The sequence below is a fragment of the Euleptes europaea genome, chromosome 4, assembly GCF_029931775.1.
Source record: "Euleptes europaea isolate rEulEur1 chromosome 4, rEulEur1.hap1, whole genome shotgun sequence".
Taxonomy (NCBI): Eukaryota; Metazoa; Chordata; class Lepidosauria; order Squamata; family Sphaerodactylidae; genus Euleptes; species Euleptes europaea.
In genome coordinates, this window is record NC_079315.1 from 4,190,311 (window position 1) to 4,214,435 (window position 24,125).

Below are 24,125 nucleotides of genomic sequence, written 5' to 3' on the forward strand. Positions count from 1 at the left end.
TAGCCAACCAGGTGCCTCTAGGAAGCCCACAAACAAGACGACTGCAGCAGCATTGCCCTGCCTGTGTTCCACAGCATCTAATATAATAGGCGTGCTCCTCTGATCCTGGAGAGAATAGGTATGCATCATGACTAGTATCCATTATTACTAGTAGCCATGAATACTTTTCTCTTGCATGAACATGTCCACTCCCCTCTTAAAGCCTTCCAAGTTGGCAGCCGTCACCACATCCTGGGGCAGGGAGTTCCACCATTTAACTATGCGCTGTGTGAAGAAACACTTCCTTTTATCTGTTTTGAATCTCTCACCCTCCAGCTTCAGCAGATGACCCCTGCGTTCTAGTATTATGGGAGAGGGAGAAAAACTTCTCTCTGTCCACTCTCTCCAAACCATGCATAATTTTATAGACCTCTGTCATGTCTCCCCTCAGCTGCCTTCTTTCCAAGCTAAACAGCCCTAAGCGTTTTAACCGCTCCTCATAGGGCAGTTGCTCTAGTCCCCTAATCATTTTGGTTGCTCTTTTCTGCACCTTCTCAAGCTAGCAATATCCTTTTTTTAGGTGTGGTGACCAGAACTGTACAGTGGTGGTCTCGAGTACCTTCAAGATGTGCAATAATTCCCTGGGTGGTCTACAAAAGCCGGGGTCCTCACCATAATGTAGGCATTTCTGTTCAAGAACTTGATGAATTTCTCCAGGCACCAGAAGCAGCACTTGAGGCAGACCAAGAGGAACTTGGCAAACTTGTTATCAGCCGCTAAAACAGGAAGAACAACATGGGAGATGGGCTGTTTCCTTTCTTTGCCATAAGATCATAAGAAAAGCCCTGCTGGATCAGACCCAGGCCCATCAAGTCCAGCAGTCTGTTCACACAGTGGCCAACCAGGTGCCTCCAGGAAGCCCACAAGCAAGACGGCTGCAGCAGCAGCATCCTGCCTGCCTTCCACAGCACCTAATACAATAGGCCTGCTCCTCTGAGCCTGGAGAAAATGGCCAAGGCAGCTATTCACATATTTATTATTTATTTGTTTAAAAAGTTTTATTAGCCACCTTCCTTCCTTATGGAGCTCAAGGAGGTTTACAAACAAGCACACAAAATAAAATACATTAAAAACATAAAACCAACATTTAAAATCACCATTTAGGATGGCTGGCAACTTAATAAAATGTAGTCCTAAATAAAACTTTCTTCAACTGCCTCATAAAGATCAAGAAGAAGAAGAGTTGGTTTTTATACCCTGCTTTTCTCTACCTTCAAGGAGTTCAAAGCGGCTCACAATCACCTTTCCTTCCCCTTCTCACAGCAGACTCCTTGTGAGGTAGGTGGGGCTGAGACAGTTCGGAGAGAACCATGACCAGCCCAAGGTAACTCAGCAGGCTGCATGCGGAGGAGTGGGGGATCAAACCCATTTCTCCAGATTAGAGTCCACCGCTCTTAACCACTACACCACACCGGCCAAGAGGGCGTGTCTAGTTAGCCAATGGAGCAAAACACAACTTGGAAACTTAGGGATGTGAGAGGACTCCCGTTTCCTTCATGCCATTTGGCCCCGCCAACTCCCAGCTAGTGGGTGAAGGGAAGACGCCAGCTTCCCTATTCGGTATTTCCCCTGCATTATACCTTTCCCCATTCCGTACCTTTTAACCTATGATCCAAGTACTCCAGAAGGACCCGAATGATCTGGACAAGAGCAAGAATCAGAGACCCGAAGGCCAGCGAGCCAGTGTGATACCTGCCCAGGGAGAAAGCGGGAGCAAAGAAACCTGGTATCAGTGGGAGTTTCAGAGCACCTGATATATTCAGCATGCTCCTCTGATCCTGGAGAGAATAGGTATGCATCATGACTAGTATCCATTTGGACTAGTAGCCATGGAGCCCTCTCCTCCATAAGAACGTAAGAAAGGCCCTGCTGGATCAGACCAAGGCCCACCAAGTCCAGCAGTCTGCTCGCACAGTGGCCAACCAGGTGCCTCTAGGAAGCCCCCAAACAAGATGGCGGCAGCAGTATTTATCCTGCCGGTGTTCCACTGCACCTAGTATAATGGGCATGCTCCTCTGATACTGGAGAGAATAGGTATGCATCATGACTAGTATTCATTTTGACCAGTAGCCATGGATAGTCCTCTCCTCCATAAGAATGTAAGAAAGGCCCAGCTGGATCAGGCACAGGCCCATCAAGTCCAGCTGTCTGTTCACACAGTGGCCAACCAGGCGCCTCCAGGAAGCCCACAAGCAAGACGGCTGCAGCAGCACTTATCCTGCCTGTGTTCCACGGCACTTCATATAATAGGCATGCTCCTCTGATGCTGTGTGCTCTTGCAGAGGCATGCCCCTTCTCCCTGGGCTCCTCACCTGAGTGCTCGGCCAAAGGAAGAGAAGAGGGGGAATGCTGGCATATCATCCGGTTTCTTGAAGGCCCAGTAGTAGGAAGCGAAGGCCCCCGCCAAGGTGACTTGGCCCAGGCCAATGACAAAGTTGGCCAGCCAGAAGAACATGAAGGCATTGTAGATCTGGAAGATGATGAGGTACTTGTGGTAGGCGGTCTCCCCACCGTAGAAGGCAAAGAGGCAACGGGCGTCTGGGCACTGTTTGGCGATGCTGGAAGTGTTGAAGGTCTAGGAAGGGGAAAGAATTTGAAATTTTCATGAACGCACACGTGGGTTAATTTTAACTTGGCAAAGGGAAGCCATCTTTAGGTTTCTCTGGCTGAAAATGAACCTTTGTATCCTGACAAGTTTTTATGCTGGCTTTGCTATTCTAAAAGAAGAAGAAGAGTTGGTTTTTATATGCCGACTTGCTCTACCACTTAAGGCCGAATCAAACCGGCTTACAATCGCCTTCCCTTCCCCTCCCCACAACAGACACCCTGTGAGGTGGGTGAGGCTGAGAGAGCTGTGACTAGCCCAAGGTCACCCAGCTGGCTTTGCGTGGAGGAGCAGGAAAACCAACCCGGTTCACCAGATTAGCCTCCGCCCCTCATGTGGAGGAGTGGGGGAATCAAACCCCGTTGTCCAGATCAGAGTCCACCGCTCCAAACCACCGCTCTTAACCACTACACCACGCCGGCTCTCCAGGACTAATTGTCAAAGAAAACAAGGCCTCCGTCCTTGGGCACATAAGATGGTACAGAGTCGAATTTTGAGTTACCCTCCCTGAAGCTACAAGAAGCTGGATACAATTTCTAAGCTGAGTGAATGCGTCCATACTTGCTTATGTCTAATTGGATGGGATAATTCTTTTTTTGCACTTCTTCCTTAGGAATGCTGTGATGTTAATTAAAACTATAAAAGTTGTATGCATAATGAGCTCATTAGAACTTCCCTGTCTTCAAGTGACTTAAGACTAGGCAAACTTCTCAGCTCGAGCTTTTAATAAAGGATTACTTTAACGGCTCTGTTTTGTTTGGAGGGCATCATTGGGCAGCCCCCCTTGGCACCTTCCATAAATTCCCCGTCACACGCAAAACGTGGGCTAATACTGAACCAGATCCTCGGTCCATCAAGGTCAGTCTTGTCTAGTCAGACCGGCAGCAGCTCTCTGGGGTCTGAGGCTGAGGTCTTTCGCATCACCTGCTTGTCTGGTCCCTTTAGCTGGAGATGTTGCCAGGGGTTGAACCTGGGACCTTCTGCACGCCGAGCAGATGCTCTACCACTGAGCCACGGCCCCTCCCCATGACTGTGGCAAGCACGCAGGCCCAGATAGACCTACCCAGGCTCTCTGGCTTGGGGATTAGGATGAATCTCATCCACTTCCACCTCGGAACCAGATCAGATATCTGTTGCAGACTGTGGAGCCGGAGGAACCCCAAAGTACTAATACTGCTCCGAACACACAGCCATCACGTTGCCATCCATGATGCCACAATTGCTTCCCTCCATGCTGGGCCAATGTTATGATGTCAAAAAACAAAAACAGCAACAGAGAAAGGATAAATATTCCATAATGTCAGACAGGTGATTCTCAGACTTCTTGCATGAGTCTTCCTTTTTCAAACCTCCCCAGGTGGTAGCCTGCATTTCTTCCTCATGACGGCAGGCAAATCATGGGGAAAAGAAGACCTCTCCTTAGTATCGACATGGGCTTATAGTTCTTGATGGGAGGAATAAAAATAACACAACTTGGGGAGGGGGAGCGAAATGGGCAGGAAGCAGCCAATGCCAGCAATTGACAACAGGAAACAATTTTCCTCCAGGAAGCAATTGGGGTCAGGAAACAATTTGCCTCCAGGCCAGATTGGCCAAGGATCATAAGATCATAAAAAAGGCCCTGCTGGATCAGACCAAGGCCCATCAAGTCCACAAAGCAGCCAACCAGGTGCCTTTAGGAAGCCCACAAACAAGACGACTGCAGCAGCACCATCCTGCCTGTGTTCCACAGCACCTAGTATAATAGGCAGGCTCCTCTGATCCTGGAGAGAAGAGGTGTGCTTCATGACCAGTATCCATTTTTACTGGTAGCCATGGATAGCCCTCTCCTCCATGAACATGTCCACTCCCCTCTTAAAGCCCTCCAAGCTGACAGCCATCACCACATCCTGGGGCAGGGAGTTCCACAATTTAACTATGCACTGTGTGAAGAAATGCTTCCCTTTATCTGTTTTGAATCTCTCACCCTCCAGCTTCAGCAGGTGAACCTGCGTTCTGGTATTATGAGAGAGGGAGAAAAGCTTCTCCCTGCCCACTCTCTCCATACCATGCATACTTTTATAGACCTCACTCCTGCCTCCCCTTAACCGCCTTCTTTCCAAGCTAAGCAGCCCAAGAGTTTTAACCGTTCCTCATAGGGCAGTTGCTCTAGTCCCCTGATCAGTTTGGTTGGAGGGCTTTCCCCCCCATTTTCTGGGCATGGAGTAGGGGTCACTGTGGTGTGTGTGTGTGGGGGTAGTTGTGAATGTCCTGCATTGTGCAGGGGGTTGGACTAGATGACCCTGGTGGTCCCTTCCAGTTCTGTGATCCTAACACACACCATGTCAGAACTTGCCGACTTGGAATTTTTGCTGCCACCTCCTTCAAGAGCCACGCCCTTGGCCCAATCCAGAGCATGCATTCTGAGGGCCGCTTTATTTTGAGAGGGCTGCAGTGATCATAACACAATCCAGCTGTGTCGCTTTGATCATAGTGTGACTCATGGCAAGGTGGCCTTTCTTTTAATCTCTGAAGATAAATTAAACCATGTGAATTTTGGGCAGAAGGATTCCCGCTCCTGACTCAAATTCAAAACAAAGACTCCAAGACTAATGCATTAATTATCATGCTGTGCTTCATCCACGAGGCAGCAGACGACGAAGGACCCCTGCTGGTCTCCCACACAGGCCCTGAACCGACCCAAATCTGCTTCACCTCAACTACGGTAGGGTGTGCGTCTTCTAACTATCCCTAGGGCCTGACCTTTCCAATCCAATAGGGTCCCGGTGGCTCCAGCCCAATGTGAGACCAGAAGCAGAATTTGCCACTCAGACATCATTTTTGAACACTATAAGGCAAGCCGTATATAAAAACGCACACAAACGCACACAAAGCTGCCTTATCCTGAATCAGATCCTTACATAAGAACATAAGAAAGGCCATGATGGATCAGACCAAGGCCCATCAAACCCAGCGGTCTGTTCACACAGGGGCCAACCAGGTGCCTCTAAGAAGCCCACAAGCAAGACAACTGCAGCAGCATTCTCCTGTCTGTGTCTCAAAGCACCTAATATAATGGGCATGCTCCTCTGATCCTGGAGAGAATAGGTATGCATCATGACTAGTATCCATTTTTACTAGTAGCCATGGATACCCCTCTCCTCCATGAACATGTCCACTCCTCTCTTAAAGCCCTCCAAACCATCACATCCTGGGGCAGGGAGTTCCACCATTTAACTCTGCGTTGTGTGAAGAAATGCTTCCTTGGCCCATCAAGGTCAACATTGCCTACTCAGACCAGCAGTGGCTCTCCAGGATCTCAGGCAGAGGTTTTCCCATCACCTACTACCTCAGCCTTTCAACTGGAGACGCTGGGAATTGAACCTGGGACCTTCTGTATGCCAAGTAGATGCTCTACCACAAAGTCCCCTCCCCTCCCCAATGACAATAATTTTGAACATGCTGTTTTTGCACATTATTTAGTTCGATACGTTTAACTTATGACTATTTTTAGATAATTTCTCACCTCTGGGTTGCACGTTGTCCCAGTAAAGTTGCACTGCGTCTCATTAAATACCTTGTAGATGGCTTCGTTAGAGGTAGACAAGAACCTGGAAGCAGTTAAGGGGCTCTACTTTGCCGAAATGCACCGCCCATCCCTGCCTCGGAGGATCAGGCACCTTGTGGGTATATTCTTCGCCATCCCCCTATGATTCCCCTTGCCAAGAGAATACAACCGAGGAAGGATACACAGCGGTGCTCGCCCAATAAGCAATGCAGAGGCACACCAGGAAGAAAGTGCAGAGTGGAAACAGCAGAGAGGTCATTATGTGACCGATGGCCCTGCAGGAGAAACCAGAGGGGGAGGGAAGAGAGAAGAGCACATTAGTTACTCCAAATACCTCGCCCTGCCCAGCGCGGTGAAGTGGTTAAAAAGAAGAGTTGGATTTTATAGGCTGACTTTCTCTACCACTTAAGGGAGACTCAAACCGGCTTACAATCACCGTCCCTTCCCCTCCCCACAACAGACACCCTGTGAGGTAGGTGGGGTTGAGAGAGCTCTAAGAGAGCTGTGACTAGCCCAAGGTCACCCAGCTGGCTTCATGTGGAGGAGTGGGGAATCAAACCCGGTTCTCCAGATTAGAGTCCACAGCTCTTAACCACTCAACCACGCTAGCGCTCCAACAGAGTGGCAGACTCTAATCTGGAGAACCGGGTTGGTTTCCCACTCCTACACATAAAGCCTGCTAAGATGTCTGTTGTGGGGAGAGGAAGGGAAGGCGATTGTAAGCCACTTTAAGATGCCTTAAAGATAGAGAAAAGAGAGGTATAAAAACTAACTATTCTTCTTCAGCACTATATTTTTATCTCACACTTCTGATACAAAAATGGCTACCGCTCGGCAAAGGGTAACGGGAATTTGCTTGGGAAGAGCTAGATTCGAGTCCAGAAGGGATGACAAGATCGGCGTAGCCTGGGCCAGCCAGGTCCAGAAAGAAGCTAATTCTTACAAGCTCCTTAAGAGGATACGGCACAATGACCCCCTTACAATGGGGAGCGAACTGCAAGCCAACCTCACCTGCTGGCTTCCTTGATCAGTGCAATGGCAATGAGGATCCTCTTGCGCAAGAAGATGAGCAGAAGGATGATGACCACCTCTGTGATGCAAAGGATGATCACTAGACAAGAAGCAGAAAGCACCCTGAGGACCACACGTGGTACATGAGGACACCCTGTACCTTCATTCCACAGCACAGAGAAAAACTCTGATGGCACGCAAAGACTCTTGGGGCACATTTGCCAGCAAGTCGGAACCTGGCCAATTGACAGACACACTCATCGCTGGTGTGTGTGTGTGTGTGTGCGCGCGCGCGCGTGCGTGCAGGAAAGTACTTACTGAAGGCCAGCCAGGTTTGCCTCAGGTGGAGATAAACACGGAGGTCTGTCTGGAAGCCCAAGTCCTTCAGAGAGACGTCAGACCCAGCCTGTCCTTTCAGCGCCGCATATTCCATGTAGCAATGGAAGATCCCTGCCAAGAGAAACCAGCAGTCAGACATGGGAGGGGCTGTGGCTCAGTGGTAGAGCATCTGCTCGGCATGCAGAAGGTCCCAGGTTCAATCCCCCAGCATCTCCAGTTAAAGGGACTAGGCAAGTAGGTGGATGTGAAAGACCTCTGCCTGAGACCCTGGAGAGCTGCCGCTGGTCTGAGTAGACAAGACTGACTTGGATGGACCAAGGGTCTGGTCCAGTACAAGGCAGCTTCATGTGTTCATGTGACAAGAAGACTCAGAGCCTGTTTGTTCTACACCAGTGTGGTGTAGTGGTTAAGAGCGGTGGTTTGGAGCGGTGGACTTTAATCTGGAGAACCGGGTTGGTTTCCCCACTCCTACACATGAAGCCAGCTGGGTGACCTTGGGCTAGTCACAGCTCTCTCAGCCTCACCTACCTCACAGGGTGTCTGTTGTGGGGAGGGAAGGGTAATTGTAAGCTGGTTTGATTCTTCCTTAAGTGGTAGAGAAAGTCAGCATATAAAAACCAACTTTTTATTCTTATTATTATTATTATTATTTTGCTTTTAAAGATATGGGGTACAGAAAAGAAAAGGGGAAAAGGGAAGAAAAAGGGGATCCTCCCTACTCATAACTCCAGAGGGAGAAATAAATGCGATTTACATTTTATTTACATTCTTAACTTGTACTAGTATACTCTTACTACAAGACTATGTGCTAATCCTCATTTTATACTTAAATGCTTAAATGCTTGATTTCCTGTTGATTGCCTTCAATATATTACTTAACATATCAATGTTACTCAGAGAAAGAGGGATCAATAGACAATTAGAACAGTAAAATCAAATCAAATCCATTTTCCAACTTACACTTATCTTATATCTATTTCATTACATAATACTTATATTTAATTTCCAATATACCTTACTCTGTCTTGCTTTTCTCTCTTAGTTCTGTCTTTCTTAATGCTGATACTACCATAGACAAAAATCTCTGGGGGATTTTTCTCAGTAAACCCTGTTTCTTAGATACTCCTATTTAACATTTTGGGTCATGAATCTATAATATGTTTCCCAGCTGTTTTGATACTGTTCAGCTGTCTTATTGTTGATATAATCAGTCAGTTTGGCCATTGCGGCATAGTCGGCCCGTTTTTCCAACCAGGTTTGCAGATCTGGTACTGCGTCCATTTTCCACATGGAGGCTAGCAATATTCTAGCAGCCGTTACAAAATATTTAATCATATCATGGAAATCTTTGCTTATTGCTTTAGGCATCATATTTAGAAGAAAGAATTTCGGGTCAAATTCAAAATGATTATTCAATATTTTTTCAAGGGTTGCATGGAATTAGAAAAACTGATAAAAAGCTCAAACGAACATCTTGTACGGAAAATCTATAAATTGCTCCTTAAATATGATACAAAAACGGAACAAGTAAAAACCTGTGCAATCAAGCGGATGCAGAATTTCGGAGATAACATAGCAATGAAAGACTGGGAATATCTCTGGCAGAAAGGATTAAGCTTCACAAATTGCCGAAGAATCAGAGAAAACTGGCATAAAATGTTCTTTCGGTGGTAGATAACCCCCCAATGACGTCCAGTACATAGACAAAAAGTCATCAGGTTTGTGTTGGAAGTGCCACAAAGTCAGAGGAACATTCTACCACTGCTGGTAGACTTGTGGAAAAGTCCAAAAATTCTGGAAAGAAATCTTCTTCTTAATGTATGTGTGTGGATTCTTTGCCCTGACCTGGATGGCCCAGGCTAGCCTGATCTCGTCAGATCTCAGAAGCTAAGCAGGGTCAGCCCTGGTTAGTATTTGGATGGGAGATCACCAAGGAAGTCCAGGTTGCTATACAGAGGAAGGCACTGGCAAACCACCTCTGTTAGTCTCTTGCCATGAAAACCCCAAAAAAGGGGTCACCATAAGTCGGCTGTGACTTGATGGAACTTTACACACGCACGTGGATTCTTTAAATTATTTTCATTTCCAAATGTTTTTGTTTCAAGCTTACCACCCAAACCCTAAATTCCCTGTCTTGTACTATATGTCTACTCTGGATCTAAATATATATGCAGCTTGGCTCAGGCTCCAGTTATACTACACCGGATTTTAGAAGAAATCATGCTACATAAGGGATAACCTGATGTCACTGGATCATGGTTTAGCTGCAAAAGTTAATTATGAAATTAAGAAGTATTTTAAGGACATCAGGACTGATACATCAACATGTCCAATACTACGGCTCTGAAAACGGGGCATTATTATACTCCATCTCTGTGTTCAAAAAAACATGTTTAGGGAATAGGTTGAAAGATAATTTGAAAAATTAGAATGAGGCCCCCCCCTTTTTTTTTTTAACAAAAGCAGTCGGTTACTTTTCTGAGCAAGTACTGAACTTGGAAGCATATTCAAGCAGAAAAGAAGGCTTCCTAGAGGCACCTGGTTGGCCACTGTGTGAACAGACTGCTGGACTTGATGGGCCTTGGTCTGATCCAGCAGCGCCTTTCCCATGTTCTTATGTTCTTAAGGTTCTTGAGAAAGTATTTGGAAAACAGAAGAAAATCAAAACAAATTTGGCACTTAACCAAACTCACCGTATCCAAGGACCAGGATCACAAGGACAATCATCACCCAGACCATGATGCCCGCCAGGAACCGAAGCAGGACGATAAAGATGAGGCTCACCACCATGGAAATCGCCAGACCTCTGGGGGTGGAAGACAAGAGGGGAGAGGTCCATAACACTTGTAGTACTAAGTGGCAGTAGAAGTATCCCACGTTCAAGTTTTTTTTAATATATCAAGAACTGGGATGAGGGGTGGGAAACCCTTGAAATAGACCCACAAGGAGAAGGAGAGAACAACCGCGTCAGAACAGATGCCACTATAGCTTCCATTCATACATATTATATTGTCAGTTACACTTGGATAGCTTCTATCCCTTTGTGGGCTTCCTAGTACGTTGAATAACTGTTTGATGATTTACACATCCACAGGACATTGTAAATACACTATAAGAACCTTTGTGTGTGTGTGTGTGCCAATTTTAAACGGTGAAAATTACTTCTTTTGCGACAATTGACAATGGGATAAGGTGATTACTTTTCAGCATACTTTTTATGTGTTTTTGGATGTGTTTGTGAAAATATGTATGAATGTATATATGACCAACTGAGCCGAATGGGCCGAAACGCGTCTGGTTTTATATTGGTCATTTGCATTTATTGCAGATCATCAACACTGTTGGATATTTGGTAATTTTAATCTGAGGCCTATATGTTCTAGGCCTAGTGCTTTTAATGCGTGTACGCGCGAATAAATTGTAATAACTATTGTAGAATATTTAGCTCAACTTTTAATTCTTTCCTTCTTCCTGCTTTCATGACCGGTTTTGTCTTTTAATCTTGTCTGTTTGGGAGGAGCGGGATATCAACCAACCAACCAACCAACCAGCCAGCCAGCCAGCCAGCCAGCCAGCCAGCCAACCAACCAACCAACCAACCAACCAACCAACCAACCAACCAACCAACCAACCAATCAATCAATCAGTCAAATAAATAAAGTTATCTGAGTCATGAGAGAACAGACTCTGGTGCTTGGCCTTCCTTGCCTGGCTGATGAATGCACAGTTGCTTCACTTGCTTGCCTCTGACGCTTTTTCAAACAGTTGGCCCCTGAGGTACTTTCTCTTGGCCCCTGAGGTACTTTCTGTCGCATGCAGAGACCCCTAAATATGCAGCCGTGGCAAAACCTTCCCTCTGACAGGAACCATGAGCCTGGCTAACAAAACAATGAACAATGGCTTGTTACATAGGACATGGCTGTTGACAAGAACAGGAGCATCTAAAGTAACCGTTGTTCAGCTGACTCGCCTCTAGTCTATTCCAGATGTTTTGTTGCTGTGGATGAAACGCTTCATGGCAGAAGAAGAAGAAGAGTTGGTTTTTATATGCCAACTTTCTCTACCACTTAAGGGACTCAAACCGGCTTACAATCACCTTCCCTTCCCCTCCTTACAGCAGACACCCTGTGAGGTAGGGGGGGCTGAGAGAGCTGTGACAAGCCCAAGGTCACCCAGTTGGCTTCATGTGGAGGAGTGGGGAAACCAACCCGGTTCACCAGATTAGCCTCCGCCGCTCATGTGGAGGAGTAGGGAATCAAACCCGGTTCTCCAGGTCAGAGTCCACGCTGGCTCAGGGGTTGTATTACTTGCTGAGACAAATTGAGAGGGTATGCAAGAAGCAGAAAGCACTACCAAGCGTCTGCCGCACACGCTTGTGCTGAGCTTAAGCCAGCATGGTATAGTGATTAAGAGTGGTGGTTTGGAGCAGTGGACTCTCATCTGGAGAGCCAGGTTTGATTCCCAACTCTTCCACATGAGAAGTGGACTCTTATCTGGAGAACCAGGTCCTACACATGAAGCTAGCTGGGTGACCTTGGGCTAGTCACTCTCTCTCAGCCTCACCTACCTCACAGGGTGTCTGCTGTGGGGAGGGGAGGGGAAGGTGGTTGTAAGCCAGTTTGATTCTTCCTTAAGTGGTAGAGAAAGGCAACATATAAAAACCAACTCTTCTTCTCTGCCCTTGGTGGGGTGGGGTGGGGTGAGAAATCAGGCATCTTCACGTTCCACCCCTCAGCTGAACTACTTAGCTCTCTACTCACATTATTATCCAGTACCAGGAAACGGTGTAATCTTCGAAGATCTTCATAACCACTTGTCTGGCCTCCAGAACCACATTTGCTTTCCTGGAAGTAAAAGCGGCAAGAATTGAGGCGCCAGGAAGATGGGAGTACTTTCCGATCAATGTTCGGCGGCTCTCCAGGACAATGGGAGCTCCCTCAACGGTCCTGAGCGGCTCTCGAGGGAGGCACCGTTCCCCTGCCGCCGCCTCTTCCAGCCCTCTTGACCGAGGCCACGCATGCACTTGAGCCTTTCGTCTTGAGAAGGTTTCGTTCCTAACGGCCTTGAGGATTCAAAACACAGCCTTTGCCCCCATCGTTTGTTCTGTACTGCTGCCCAGCTCCCTTTCAACCACCACCATCAACCAGTGCATTCAACATAGGGCCTGTTTTACTGTGGCCCCAACCCAAGTCCCAACTTGGCATAAAATTAGGCGGGGCACAGCTGTCCATTACAGCTACTGATGCAGTTGGCCAATCCTGCCTGGTTTATCAGCTCAAATACAGAGCTGGTGTTGGCATAGCATGGATGTCCTCACTCCATCTGGGGCCTTGCTGCCATAACTCACCAATGACTTGACGGAGCTTTCCACCACATGAACACATGAAGCTGCCTTCTACTGAATCAGACCACTGGTCCATCAAAGTCAGTATTGTCTACTCAAACCGGCAGCAGCTCTCCAGGGTCTCAGGCGGAGGTCTTTCGCATCACCCACTTGCCTGGTCCCTTTAACCTGGAGATGCCGGGGATTGAACCTGGGACCTTCTGCATGCCAAGCACACGCTCTACCACTGAGCTACAGCCCAAAGAATAGACACAAGAACACATGAAGCTGCCTTACACTGAATGAGTCCCTTGGTCCATCCAAGTCAGTATTGTCTACTCAGACCGGCAACAGCTCTCCAGGGTCTCAGGCGGAGGTCTTTTGCATCACCTACTTGCCTGGTACCTTTAAGTGGAGATGCCGGGGATTGAACCTGGGACCTTCTGCATGCCAAGCATACACTCAACCACTGAGCTACAGCCCAAAGAATAGACACAAAAACACATGAAGTTGCCTTACACAAAATCAGACCCTTGGTCCATCCAAGTCAGTATTGTCTACTCAGACCGGCAACAGCTCTCCAGGGTCTCAGGCTGAGGTCTTTCACATCACCCACTTGCCTGGTCCCTTTAACTGGAGATGCCTGGGATAGAACCTGGGACCTTTTGCATGCCAAGCATAGGCTTTGAGCCATGGCACCTCCCCATGAAGTTGCCTTACACAGAATCAGACCCTTGGTCCATCCAAGTCAGTATTGTCTACTCAGACCGGCAGCAGCTCTCCACGGTCTCAGGCGGAGGTCTTTCACATCACCTACTTGTTTAGTCCCTTTAATTGGAGATGCTGGGGATTGAACCTGGGACCTTCTGCATGCCAAGCAGACGCTCTACCACTGAGCTACATCCCAAAGAATAGACACAAGAACACATGAAGCTGCCTTACACTGAATCAGACCCTTCGTCCATCCAAGTCAGTATTGTCTGCTCGGACTGGCAGCAGCTCTCCAGGGTCTCAGGCAGAGGTCTTTCACATCACCTACTTGCCTGGTCCCTTTAACTGGAGATGCCGGGGATTGAACCCGGGACCTTCTGCATGCCAGGCAGATGCTCTACCACTGAGCCACAGCCCCACCACACACACACACACACACACACACACAGACTTACTTGGCACCTTCCACAAGATCTGTCACATTCCTTTTTTTTTCTCCACGTCCATCATCAAAGGTTGTTTCATTTCCAACCATGATGACCCCTTTCTTAGCATTAATTGCAGGAAAACATCTGCGGGCCACTGAAAGGGAAGACATAAACCTGAGTAGACTTAAACCTGAGTGGCAGCCAATCCTGTGGCAAGGAAAGTCGCAGAGGGAAAGAGCATGGCTGGGGGTCCCTCAGGGGATGGGCAAATTTTTCCCCCGATGAAAAATGAGTATTTGTCTATTTTTCTCCACCGGTTCTGGGGTGGCTCTCACATCTCCAAGGGTTTGGTTGACGGTTGCAATCTAGGGAAAGCAGGAGGTAGGATTTGTACATGAGAGTGAGGAAGGGGCAGGAAAGAGGGGAAAGAATCAGGATCAGAGGAGCATGCCTATTATATTAGGTGCTGTGGAGCACAGGCAGGATGGTGCTGCTGCAGTCGCCTTGCTTGTGGGCTTCCTAGAGGCACCCGGTTGGCCACTGAGTGAACAGACTGCTGGACTTGATGGGCCTTGGTCTGATCCAGGATGGCTTTTCTTAATGTTCTTATGTAGAAAGTCATGTTACTATTTATCCTATCTGATTCCACTTTTTACTCAAAAATCGACCCACAGTTTGGCTCAGGCCCTGACCCAGATGGCTCAGGCTAGCCTGATCTCGTCAGATCTCGGAAGCTAAGCAGGGTCAGCCGTGGTTAGTATTTGGATGGGAGACCACCAAGGAAGTCCAGGTTGCTGTGCAGAGGAAGGCACTGGCAAACCACCTCTGAATGTCTCTTGCCTTGAAAACCCCATAAGGGTCTGCCATAAGTCGGCTGCGACTTGAGGGCCTTTACTTAGACTAATAGCCATGAATAGCCCTCTCCTCCATGAACATGTCCACTCCCCTCTTAAAGCCTTCCAAGTTGGCAGCCGTCACCACATCCTGGGGCAGGGAGTTCCACCATTTAACTATGCATTACAGGCATTTGCATTTATTTATTTATATCCTGCTTTTCTCCCCCTCCCCCGTTGGATTCAAAGCAGGTTAGAAAACCGTGTATGTCCCCCCCTGCGTTTTCTCACGAGAACCCTGTGAGGTAGGCCAGGCCCAGCGTTTGTGACAGGCCCAAGAACACCCAGAAATCGTCTATGTGTCAGGCCTGTGTCTCAGTTAGTTTCGTTTTCCCACTGACCAGCTCTCAAGGACTGTTATGCATACCTAAACTCTTTTGAAGCTGTGAGAACCACAGCGCTGTTTGTGTTTTGTAATCTCTTGCGTTTTTTCATGCTTTTATATTACCAAGTGCAAGCCAGCAAGCTCTATTGCTGTCACCTTTTCTTTATGCTCTGTTAACCTATTTGACCAGTAAAAACCAACTTCTTTGGACCTGACTGTCTCTGATGTGGTTTTTGGTTCAGATTGGGCCAAGGGCTTACACTATGGTAGAAGTGGGGATTCGAACTTGGGTCGCCCAGGGTCCTAAGTCCTCCACTGTATTCACTACACCGCATTGCTTCTTGCACTACGTACGTGGAATCTGCCTGGACGAGCATTTAAAATATCTCTCTTCCTTTGAAGCTTGTGGACTGGGCAGGAAAGAATACCCTCACCCAAAAGTAAGACGGGGGTGGGGGGAGACCCACTAGAATCTGTCCTGTGAAGAGGGCAGAAGATAGCACCCAGAGCAAAGTCTGTGCACAGTTTCTTCTTGGACAGAGTCAGAGGCAGAATGTGTGTCAGTTGTAGACAGCCAGCGTGATGTAGTGGTTAAGAGCGGTGGTTTGGAGCGGTGGACTCTAATCTGGAGAACCGGGTTTGATTCCTCCACATGAGCGGCGGAGGCTAATCTGGTGAACTGGATTTGTTTCCCTGCTCCTGCACACGAAGCCAGCTGGGTGACCTTGGGCTAGTCACAGCTCTGTTAGAGCTCTCTCAGCCCCACCCACCTCACAGGGTGTCTGTTGTGGGGAAGGGAAGGTGATTCTAAGCCGGTTTGATTTTTCCTTAAGTGGTACAGAAAGTCGGCATATAAAAACCAACTCTTCTCCTTCTTCTAGTTGCAGCAGCTCTTTGCAACACATTTCTGAGCTACAACTCAAAGCCCCAAATGTCCCTTTCCCCCCCTCACCACCACACGCACACCATTTTGTTTCCCAGCCAGACTTACAAGGCTTGCTGGGAGTGATCATAGCTGGGCAGTCGCCATCTCTCAGAACTTCAGGGGGACTCTGAGGAAAGAGAAGAAGGCGCATGGAGCTGCCTTATACTGAATCGGACCCTTGGTCCATCCAAGTCAGTCCTGTCTACTCAGACCGGCAGCGGCTCTCCAGGGTCTCAGGCAGGGGTCTTTCACATCACCTACCTGCCTGGTCCCTTTAACTGGAGATTCCAGGGATTGAACCTGGAACCTTCTGCATGCCAGGCAAATGGTCTACCACTGAGCCACGGCCCCTCCCCATTTTCCCTTGCCTTGCTGCCGTCTCCATTTCCCCCCCGCTGACCTTGGGCTCCCCTCCCCCTACCCAGTTAGGCTCCACTAATGTCCCCACCCATTTGCCTTTACCCCTGCCCTGTGTGAAGCATGGTGGATAAAAATAAATGTTTTTTTTAAAAAATCTGATTGTATCTTTTATTTAAATCAGATTTTTGGAGGCAGAATCTATCTAAAGATAGTTTTCTATTTAAGATACATTACAGTCCAAAGGTAATTCATCATGAAATAAGGATTATTCATCGTGAAATAAGGATTAGTTTTCAATTATACAGCATGAGGCTGTATAGTCATGCAATGTTTAAACTGTTTGGTTTAATTGCTACCAAGGGCAGAGGGCAGGGTTGCCTGGTCACTTGGATTGGTGGGCAATTGAACGCCAATCCATCGGCCGGCTCAGGAGCAGGGATTGTACGTGATGTGATCACGTCACTTCTGGTTTACACCCGGAAGCCCTGCATTGTGATGGGCCGCTTTACCACTCAACACCCCCCAAAAAACGCTACTGTTTTGGGGGTTTGAGTGGTAAAGCTGCCCGTTGTGATGCGGCCCTTCTGGGTTTAAACCAGAAGTGACGTAATCCCCGCCCCACCTCCAGCCCAAAAACATCCCGTTGGAGGAGAGGGGGGACTTGGCAACCCTAGCAGACAGCCTCTCCACCTACCCACCCTGGAAGAGCAAAGGCACCAGACAAATGACAGCACCATCCTAAAAAGCGTTACCGTCAAAGACCACTGACTTATGCCCAGGTGGGCATAACAGAATTGCACTACGCAAGTCCAGCTTCACCTCTCAACTGGCTCCTGCAATTACCCGTACTTACAGACCATTTACCTTCTTCAGGTTTTGAAATCCCGGGAGGCAAAATTTCTTGTAGTATTCTATGTTCTGGGCCGAGGCCTGCAGGTAAGTGAGGTACCGGTCTGGGCACTCTTCGACACAGATCTGGAGGACACAAGGACGTGGGTTTTAATGCAAGCTCCGTTTATCTAATCTAGCAGGCATCAACACAGAGATGAATTCCCAGTGAGGGGGGGGGGGCGGTTTCCTGTGAAACTGCCGGATATATTTAGACAGGACTCTTTTTACACTCACAACTAACATTTCCTAATTAACCGCCTCTCTTTTTCTTTAGCTTGCCTCTGATGTGCCCCTGCTTTTGTGTTGATTTAGAACATCTGCCTCTCCAGAAACGTGCTCAAAATGGGCAACAATACAAAGGAAAAAACACTGTGGTGTGGCATCTCAACAACAAACCATCACAGAAGCATAAAAGCAGGTGATGAAAACATCAGACAGACAAGGAAGGCGCACTTTGTGATCATTACAACGCTTTGTGCAGGGGATTAACATAAGAACACAAGAAAAGCACTGCTGGATCAGACTCAGGTCCATCAAGTCCAGCAGTCTGTTCACGCAGGGGTCAACCAGGTGCCTCCAAGAAGCCCCCAAACAAGACCACTGCAGCAGCACTATCCTGCCTGTGTTCCACAACACCTAATATAATAGGTATGCTCCTCTGATCCTGGAGAGAATACGTGTGCAACATGACTGGTATCCATTTTTACTAGTAGCCATGAATACCCCTCTCCTCCATGAACATGTTCACTCCCCTCTGAAAGCCTTCCAAGTTGGCAGCAATCACCACATCCTGGGGCAGGGAGTTCCACAATTTAACTCTTTATTGTGTGAAGAAATACTTCCTTTTAACTGTTTTGAATATCTCCCCCTCCAGCTTCAGCAGATGACCCTGGGTTCTGGTATTATGAGGGAGAAAAGCTTCTCCCTGACAACTCTCTCCATACCATGCATAATTTTATAGACCTCTATCATGTCACCCCTTAACCACCTTCTTTCCAAGCTAAACAGCCCTAAGTTGGACTAGATGACCCTGGTGGTCCCTTCCAACTCTATGGTTCAATGATTCTGTCACACACACTGGTTTCACCAAGTATCATAAACCCGGGTCTGATCTTGGACAGCAGAATTGGTAAGCAGATATTATCTAAGCTTCTTTGAATTTAGTAACACTGCAACCATCCTCCTAGATAAACAGGAAAACTTCCCAACCACAACGAAACAGTAATATTTTGGATTTTATTTTAATTCCCTGGTTCACACTAGCATAGGGGCACTTTACATGTAGCAGTTTCCTGCAGAAACTTTTATTATGCTTTTTATAACATTTTATTTATATTGTAAGCCGCCTGGAGTTTCACAAGAGAGAAAGGCAGCTAATAAATATTTGAAATAAATAAATATGCAGTCAGGAATTATTCAGGGCAAGCGCAATTTTTGAGATTAACTAACTTATGCCAAACTTTTGAACTTCTGACCTATCTGAAGACAACCTCGGGGGCTCAGCCCAGGGCGAAATCTTACCTGTGTGGTGGGGCACTGGAATACCAGCAGCACCGTAGGGCTGGCGCATTTCATGATGTTGAAGTAGAACAAGTAAGGTTTCTTCCTGAAAAGGGGTGGGGATGCATTAAAACCATCAGTAAAGCAGTGTGGTATAGTGGTTAAGAGTGGTGGTCTGGAGCAGTGGACTCTAATCTAGAGAACCAGGTTTGATTCCCCCACTCCTACACATGAGTGGCGGACTCTAATCTGGTGAACCGGGTTGGTTTCCCCACTCCTCCACATGAAGCCATCTGGGTGACCTTGGGCTAGTCACAGTTCTCTCTGAACTCTCTCAGCCCCACCCACCTCACAGGGTGTCTGTTGTGGGGAGGGGAAGGGAAGGGGATTGTAAGCCAGTTTGATTCTCCTTAAGTGGTAGAGAAAGTCGACACGTAAAAACCAACTCTTCTTCTTCTTCTTCTTAAATCAAAAATCAGATGGCGCATAAGTTTGACGTACAGGGTCTTGGCCAACTCGAGAGGAGCAGCCAGGCTCCCCCATTAAATAATGGAAAGCATAGAGGAGGAGGAGAATTTGTACAAATGTGTACAAATATCCCTTCTGGGTGTCTGCAGAAGTCCTAGAACTTTTAGGGTCTCAACTGTAATACTTGCTAAGAAGCAAGCTTTGGTGGGGGGGGGGGTCAGGCCTGGGAGGGGCACATGCTTGGTATTCAGAGCTGAGCATGACAGAGGACAGGAAAAGGATGGCTAGACAGTCCGCGAGGTCAGTCTTTCTTCACCTGTGCCGATCAGTAATTCCAGAAGTGTAGATGCATTGGTCTGTTGCAGCAAAGACAGACAATGACATCTCAATGCTAAGATGGGAGGGGGGGGTGTCCTGTTGTGCTGTAGACATCCTGGATTGTTCCAGAAGGCCAAACTTATTTTTCCTCAATGGCTTAACATCACAGCATGAGCCAGCGTGGTGTGGTGGTTAAGAGCGGTGGTTTGGAGCAGTGGACTCTAATCTGGAGGACAGGGTTTGAGTCCCTACTCCTCCACATGAGCGGCGGAGGCTAATCTGGTGAACCGGGTTGGTTTCCCCACTCCTCCACATGAAGCCAGCTGGGTGACCTTGGGCTAGTCACAGCTCTCTCAGCCCCACCTACCTCACAGGGTGTCTGTTGTGGGGAGGGAAAGGGAAGGTGATTGTAAGCGGGTTTGATTCTTCCTTAAGTGGTAGAGAAAGTCGGCGTATAAAAACCAACTCTTCCTCTTCACAGATAAGGCATGGACTTGCTTAGCCTCAGGTTGATACAAGGCCCAGGATTTCCCCCCCCCCCCCCGGGGCAAAACAGACCACTTCTTTTTCTGCATCCAGAAGACAGTAAATGAAAAAAAGACAAGACTGCACTGGGGGCGGGCGGGCTGCTGAGCTCTCTGTTAATATAGTGCAGAGGATCACTTTCTGATACCTACTCATTAGGTGTTCCTTTCTGGCCGCAGAACTGCCCATGGCTGTCTGTTGGGTAGATCACTTTCCGGGGGTCCCCTTGTGTCCATGCTGAAGAAAGGGGAAGAAAAAGCAGAATTTTATTAAGTGCTTCCCCCCTCTAGATCCTGACTTACCAGCCAATTTGCTGCACGCAACAGTTAATAAGTTGGATCCTTCACAGCTATTGAAACATGCTTCTGCATGTAAGGGGCTACTGAACCTGGAAGAATAACTACTGTATTAAGCACTAACTTGGAAGGTTTCTTAACTCTGCCTTAGTTTAACAAACACTGAGAATGTGAAGGGCCCTTTACAGGAAAAGCACCAAGAAGTGCCTATGTAAAAGACAACATGAATTACACTAAGATAAGATCCTGACAGCGCATTCCTAAGGAGAGTTGTGTGTGTGTTAAGTGCCATCAAGTCGCTTCTGACTCATGGCGACCCTAAGAATGAAAGTCCTCCAAAATGTCCTATCTTTGACAGCCTTGCTCAGATCCTGCAAATTGAAGGCCGTGGCTTCCTTTATTGAGTCAATCCATCTCTTGTTGGAGTCAAAAAGGGCAAGAGTCCAGTAGCACCTTAAAGACTTACAAAAATATTTTCTGGTAGGGTATGAGCTTTCGTGAGCCACAGCTCACTTCTTCAGATACAGCTAGAATGTGAATCCATCGGTCTTTAAGTAGAGGAACAGTATGTAAATGTGAATAGCAGGCTTGATGGGATTAGGTGTGATATGCAGAAGAGTCTGTGATGTCCAGGGGAGAGATGGGTGTGGAGAAATCAGCATTGGTAATGGGCCATGAATGCAAGGTCTTTATTCAGCCCAGGTAAATGCATTGACTTTAGTTTGAATATCAACTGTAATTCAGCAGTTTCTCTTTCCAATCTCCCTTTAAAATTCCTTTGTAAGAGAACTGCTACTCTTAAATCTGCAACAGAATGTCCTGGAAGGTTGAAATGTTCTCCCACTGGTTTTTGAATATTGTGGTTTCTGATGTCAGACTTATGTCCATTTAATCTTTGTCTAAGAGACTGACCTGTTTGTCCAATGTAGATTGTGGAAGGGCATTGCTGGCATGCGATGGCATAAATCACATTAGAAGATGAGCAGGAATATGAACCTGAGATAGTATGGCTGACATTGGTGGGTCCAGAGATGGTGTTCCTAGAATCTGTGAATCATCTCTTGTTGGGTCTTCCTCTTTTCCTGCTGCCCTCAACCTTTCCTAGCATGACTGACTTTTCCAGTGACTCTTGTCATCTCATGACGTGACCAAAATACGATAGCCTCAGTTTAGTCATTTTAGCTTCTAGGGTCAGTTCAGGCTTGATTTGATATATAACCCACTGATTTGGGGGTGTTTTTTTTTTTGGCAGTCCACGGGATCCGTAACACTCTCCTCCAACACCACATTTCAGAGGAATCTATTTTCTTCCTATCAGCTTTCTTCACTGTCCAGCTTTCACACCCATACATAGTAACAGGGAATACGATGGCATGAATTAATCTAGTCTTGGTGGCCAGTGACACATCCTTACACTTCAAAATCTTTTCTAGCTCCTTCATGAAATGAATACGCTTAGACTGGAGTAACTCTCCTTAGGAATGCACTGTGAGATACACACAAGACTTCCATTAGGAAACAACACAAAGGATGGAACAGAGTGTATCCAGAGGGTATGCAGATTGTTTACCTTCAAGTTGTAATGCTAATCTCGACATTACAGAGTGCCCACGCATATCAAATGTGTCTGCATTTCAAAAGGTCTCTTGCATTTCAAGAGGGGTTCTCTAATGGTGATTCTGTTGTCCAGAAGACAAAAGTAATGACTAAAGGAGAATTACACAACTTTAAGGTTGACAATGAGGAAATTGAAATTGTTGAAGACAATAGAAAATTCCTTGGTTCCGTCATTAACCAAAAGGGAGACGGCAGCCAAGAAATCAGAAGGAGATTGAGACTGGGAAGGGCAGCCATGAAGGAGCTAGAAAAGATTCTGAAGTGTAAGGATGTGTCACTGGCCACCAAGATTAGGTTAATTCATGCCATCGTATTCCCTATTACTATGTATGGGTGTGAAAACTGGACAGTGAAGAAAGCTGATAGGAAGAAAGTAGACTCCTTTTAAATGTGGTGTTGGAGGAGAGTGTTACGGATTCCGTGGACTGCCAAAAAAACAAATCAGTGGGTTATAGATCAAATCAAGCCTGAACTGACCCTAGAAGCTAAAATGACTCAATTGAGGCTGTCGTACTTTGGTCACAGTATGAGAAGACAAGAGTCACTGGAAAAGACAATCATGCTAGGAAAAGTTGAGGGCAGCAGGAAAAGAGGAAGACCCAACAAGAGATGGATTGACTCAATCAAGGAAGCCACGGCCCTCAATTCGAAAGACCTGAGCAAGGCAGTCAGAGATAGGATGTTTTGGAGGACATTGATTCATAGGGTTGCCATGAGTTGGAAGTGACTTGATGGCACTTAACACACACACACACACACACACAATGGTGATTACACATCTTCACACACTTACATTTTATTATTATATTAGCCAACTGTTTTATGTCACAAAAATGTATTGCGTGCCATATCTGATGTCAGTAAATACCGTAAAAAGCGTATATAAGGTGGTCTCTGGCTTGAGCTCATTGCCCATTGCCCAGCATCCTTTGTCTTGCTGGTATGGGCCTTCATTTTGCACAATAAATCTTTTCATTTAACCAATTTGTGTGACTGGCTTTTGATTTGGGACAAAGCCCCAACCTTAGTGTAACCTGCGGGTGGCGCTGACACGCACAAGAGGCACGGAGAGTCTAAAAGGAAATCGGGAAGGTAGCTTTGCACAGCTATCTGCCCCACCCTTACTGACCTCCATCCAATAATATTGGCCCTTCACAAACCCAGCCTGCGTCTTTTGCCAACTGTCAAAGGTTCTGATAAAATCCCAACGCACTTCAAGCTCCGGATGTCTTTCCGCCCACACTGGTCCAGTTGAGGGAGATGAATGGGGGTATAGAGAAATGCCCTCCACCTGAGAATTCATCTTGATATTCTAATCCAGCCGTTCCCAAACTGTGCTCCACGGAGCACTTGGTGCTCCGCGAAACATCTCCTAGTGCTCCATGAAGAGATTGGAAAGAAAAATACCACCATCATTTGGTTCAGTATATAGGTGCTAGGGGGAAATTAGTGCTCCGTGACTAACTTTTCTCCCAAAAAGCGCCCCATGACTCAAAAGGTTTGGGAACCGCTGTTCTAATCATTGTGACTGTTCTCTGTCCATGTCCAGGAGCCCAGCTACAGACCAGTAGGTGGCAGATAGGAGGAGTGTGGGGAAGGGAGCCATCAAACTCCCAGGCAAACTCTTGGTCATGCTAATGACTCCAGCCAAGAAGGACAATAGTTTACGACCTCACGCCCTGCTAGTAAGTCACACCTAAGGGCCATAAACCTGGAAAGTCTGAAGGTAAAGAAGGAAAACTATTCCTTTAGGACAGGAAGGTCATCCCAAGGTGTGGAGGAAGGAAGGCAGAGGTTATTTAAACACAGGACGCCAGGAAGAAGCTCCCTCACTTTTACTTTCCAGCTCCTTGGAAGAACACAAGATAGGATGGACTAAGTTTAATCTAAGGACTCCCATCTTGTCCACATGGTAGGGACAATGGAGAGAAAACCTAGCCTGGAGAATTAAGGTAAAGGTGAATCAAACCGGTTTACAATCTCCTTCCCTTCCTCTCCCCACAG

The 24,125-nt window shown here is 47.1% G+C and overlaps 1 protein-coding gene and 1 non-coding gene across 2 annotated transcripts in view; both read right to left on the bottom strand.

Moving 5' to 3' along the window:
- Positions 1-24,125, bottom strand: part of SLC44A2 (solute carrier family 44 member 2) — a 42,684-nt gene that overhangs the window by 11,619 nt on the left and 6,940 nt on the right. The window contains exons 4-17 of the mRNA XM_056847883.1: positions 20,361-20,445; positions 18,919-19,003; positions 17,371-17,481; positions 16,213-16,273; positions 14,031-14,157; positions 12,302-12,385; positions 10,235-10,347; positions 7,521-7,652; positions 7,203-7,302; positions 6,374-6,466; positions 6,150-6,234; positions 2,352-2,614; positions 1,637-1,731; positions 652-755 (exon numbers count right to left, since the gene is read on the bottom strand). Of these exons, the coding sequence (XP_056703861.1) occupies positions 652-755; positions 1,637-1,731; positions 2,352-2,614; positions 6,150-6,234; positions 6,374-6,466; positions 7,203-7,302; positions 7,521-7,652; positions 10,235-10,347; positions 12,302-12,385; positions 14,031-14,157; positions 16,213-16,273; positions 17,371-17,481; positions 18,919-19,003; positions 20,361-20,445 (1,538 nt within the window). The remainder of the gene's footprint in view (positions 1-651; positions 756-1,636; positions 1,732-2,351; positions 2,615-6,149; positions 6,235-6,373; positions 6,467-7,202; positions 7,303-7,520; positions 7,653-10,234; positions 10,348-12,301; positions 12,386-14,030; positions 14,158-16,212; positions 16,274-17,370; positions 17,482-18,918; positions 19,004-20,360; positions 20,446-24,125) is intronic.
- On the bottom strand, positions 13,922-13,993 carry TRNAA-GGC (transfer RNA alanine (anticodon GGC)). The gene has a single exon. It is a non-coding gene; the product is annotated as a tRNA-Ala (tRNA).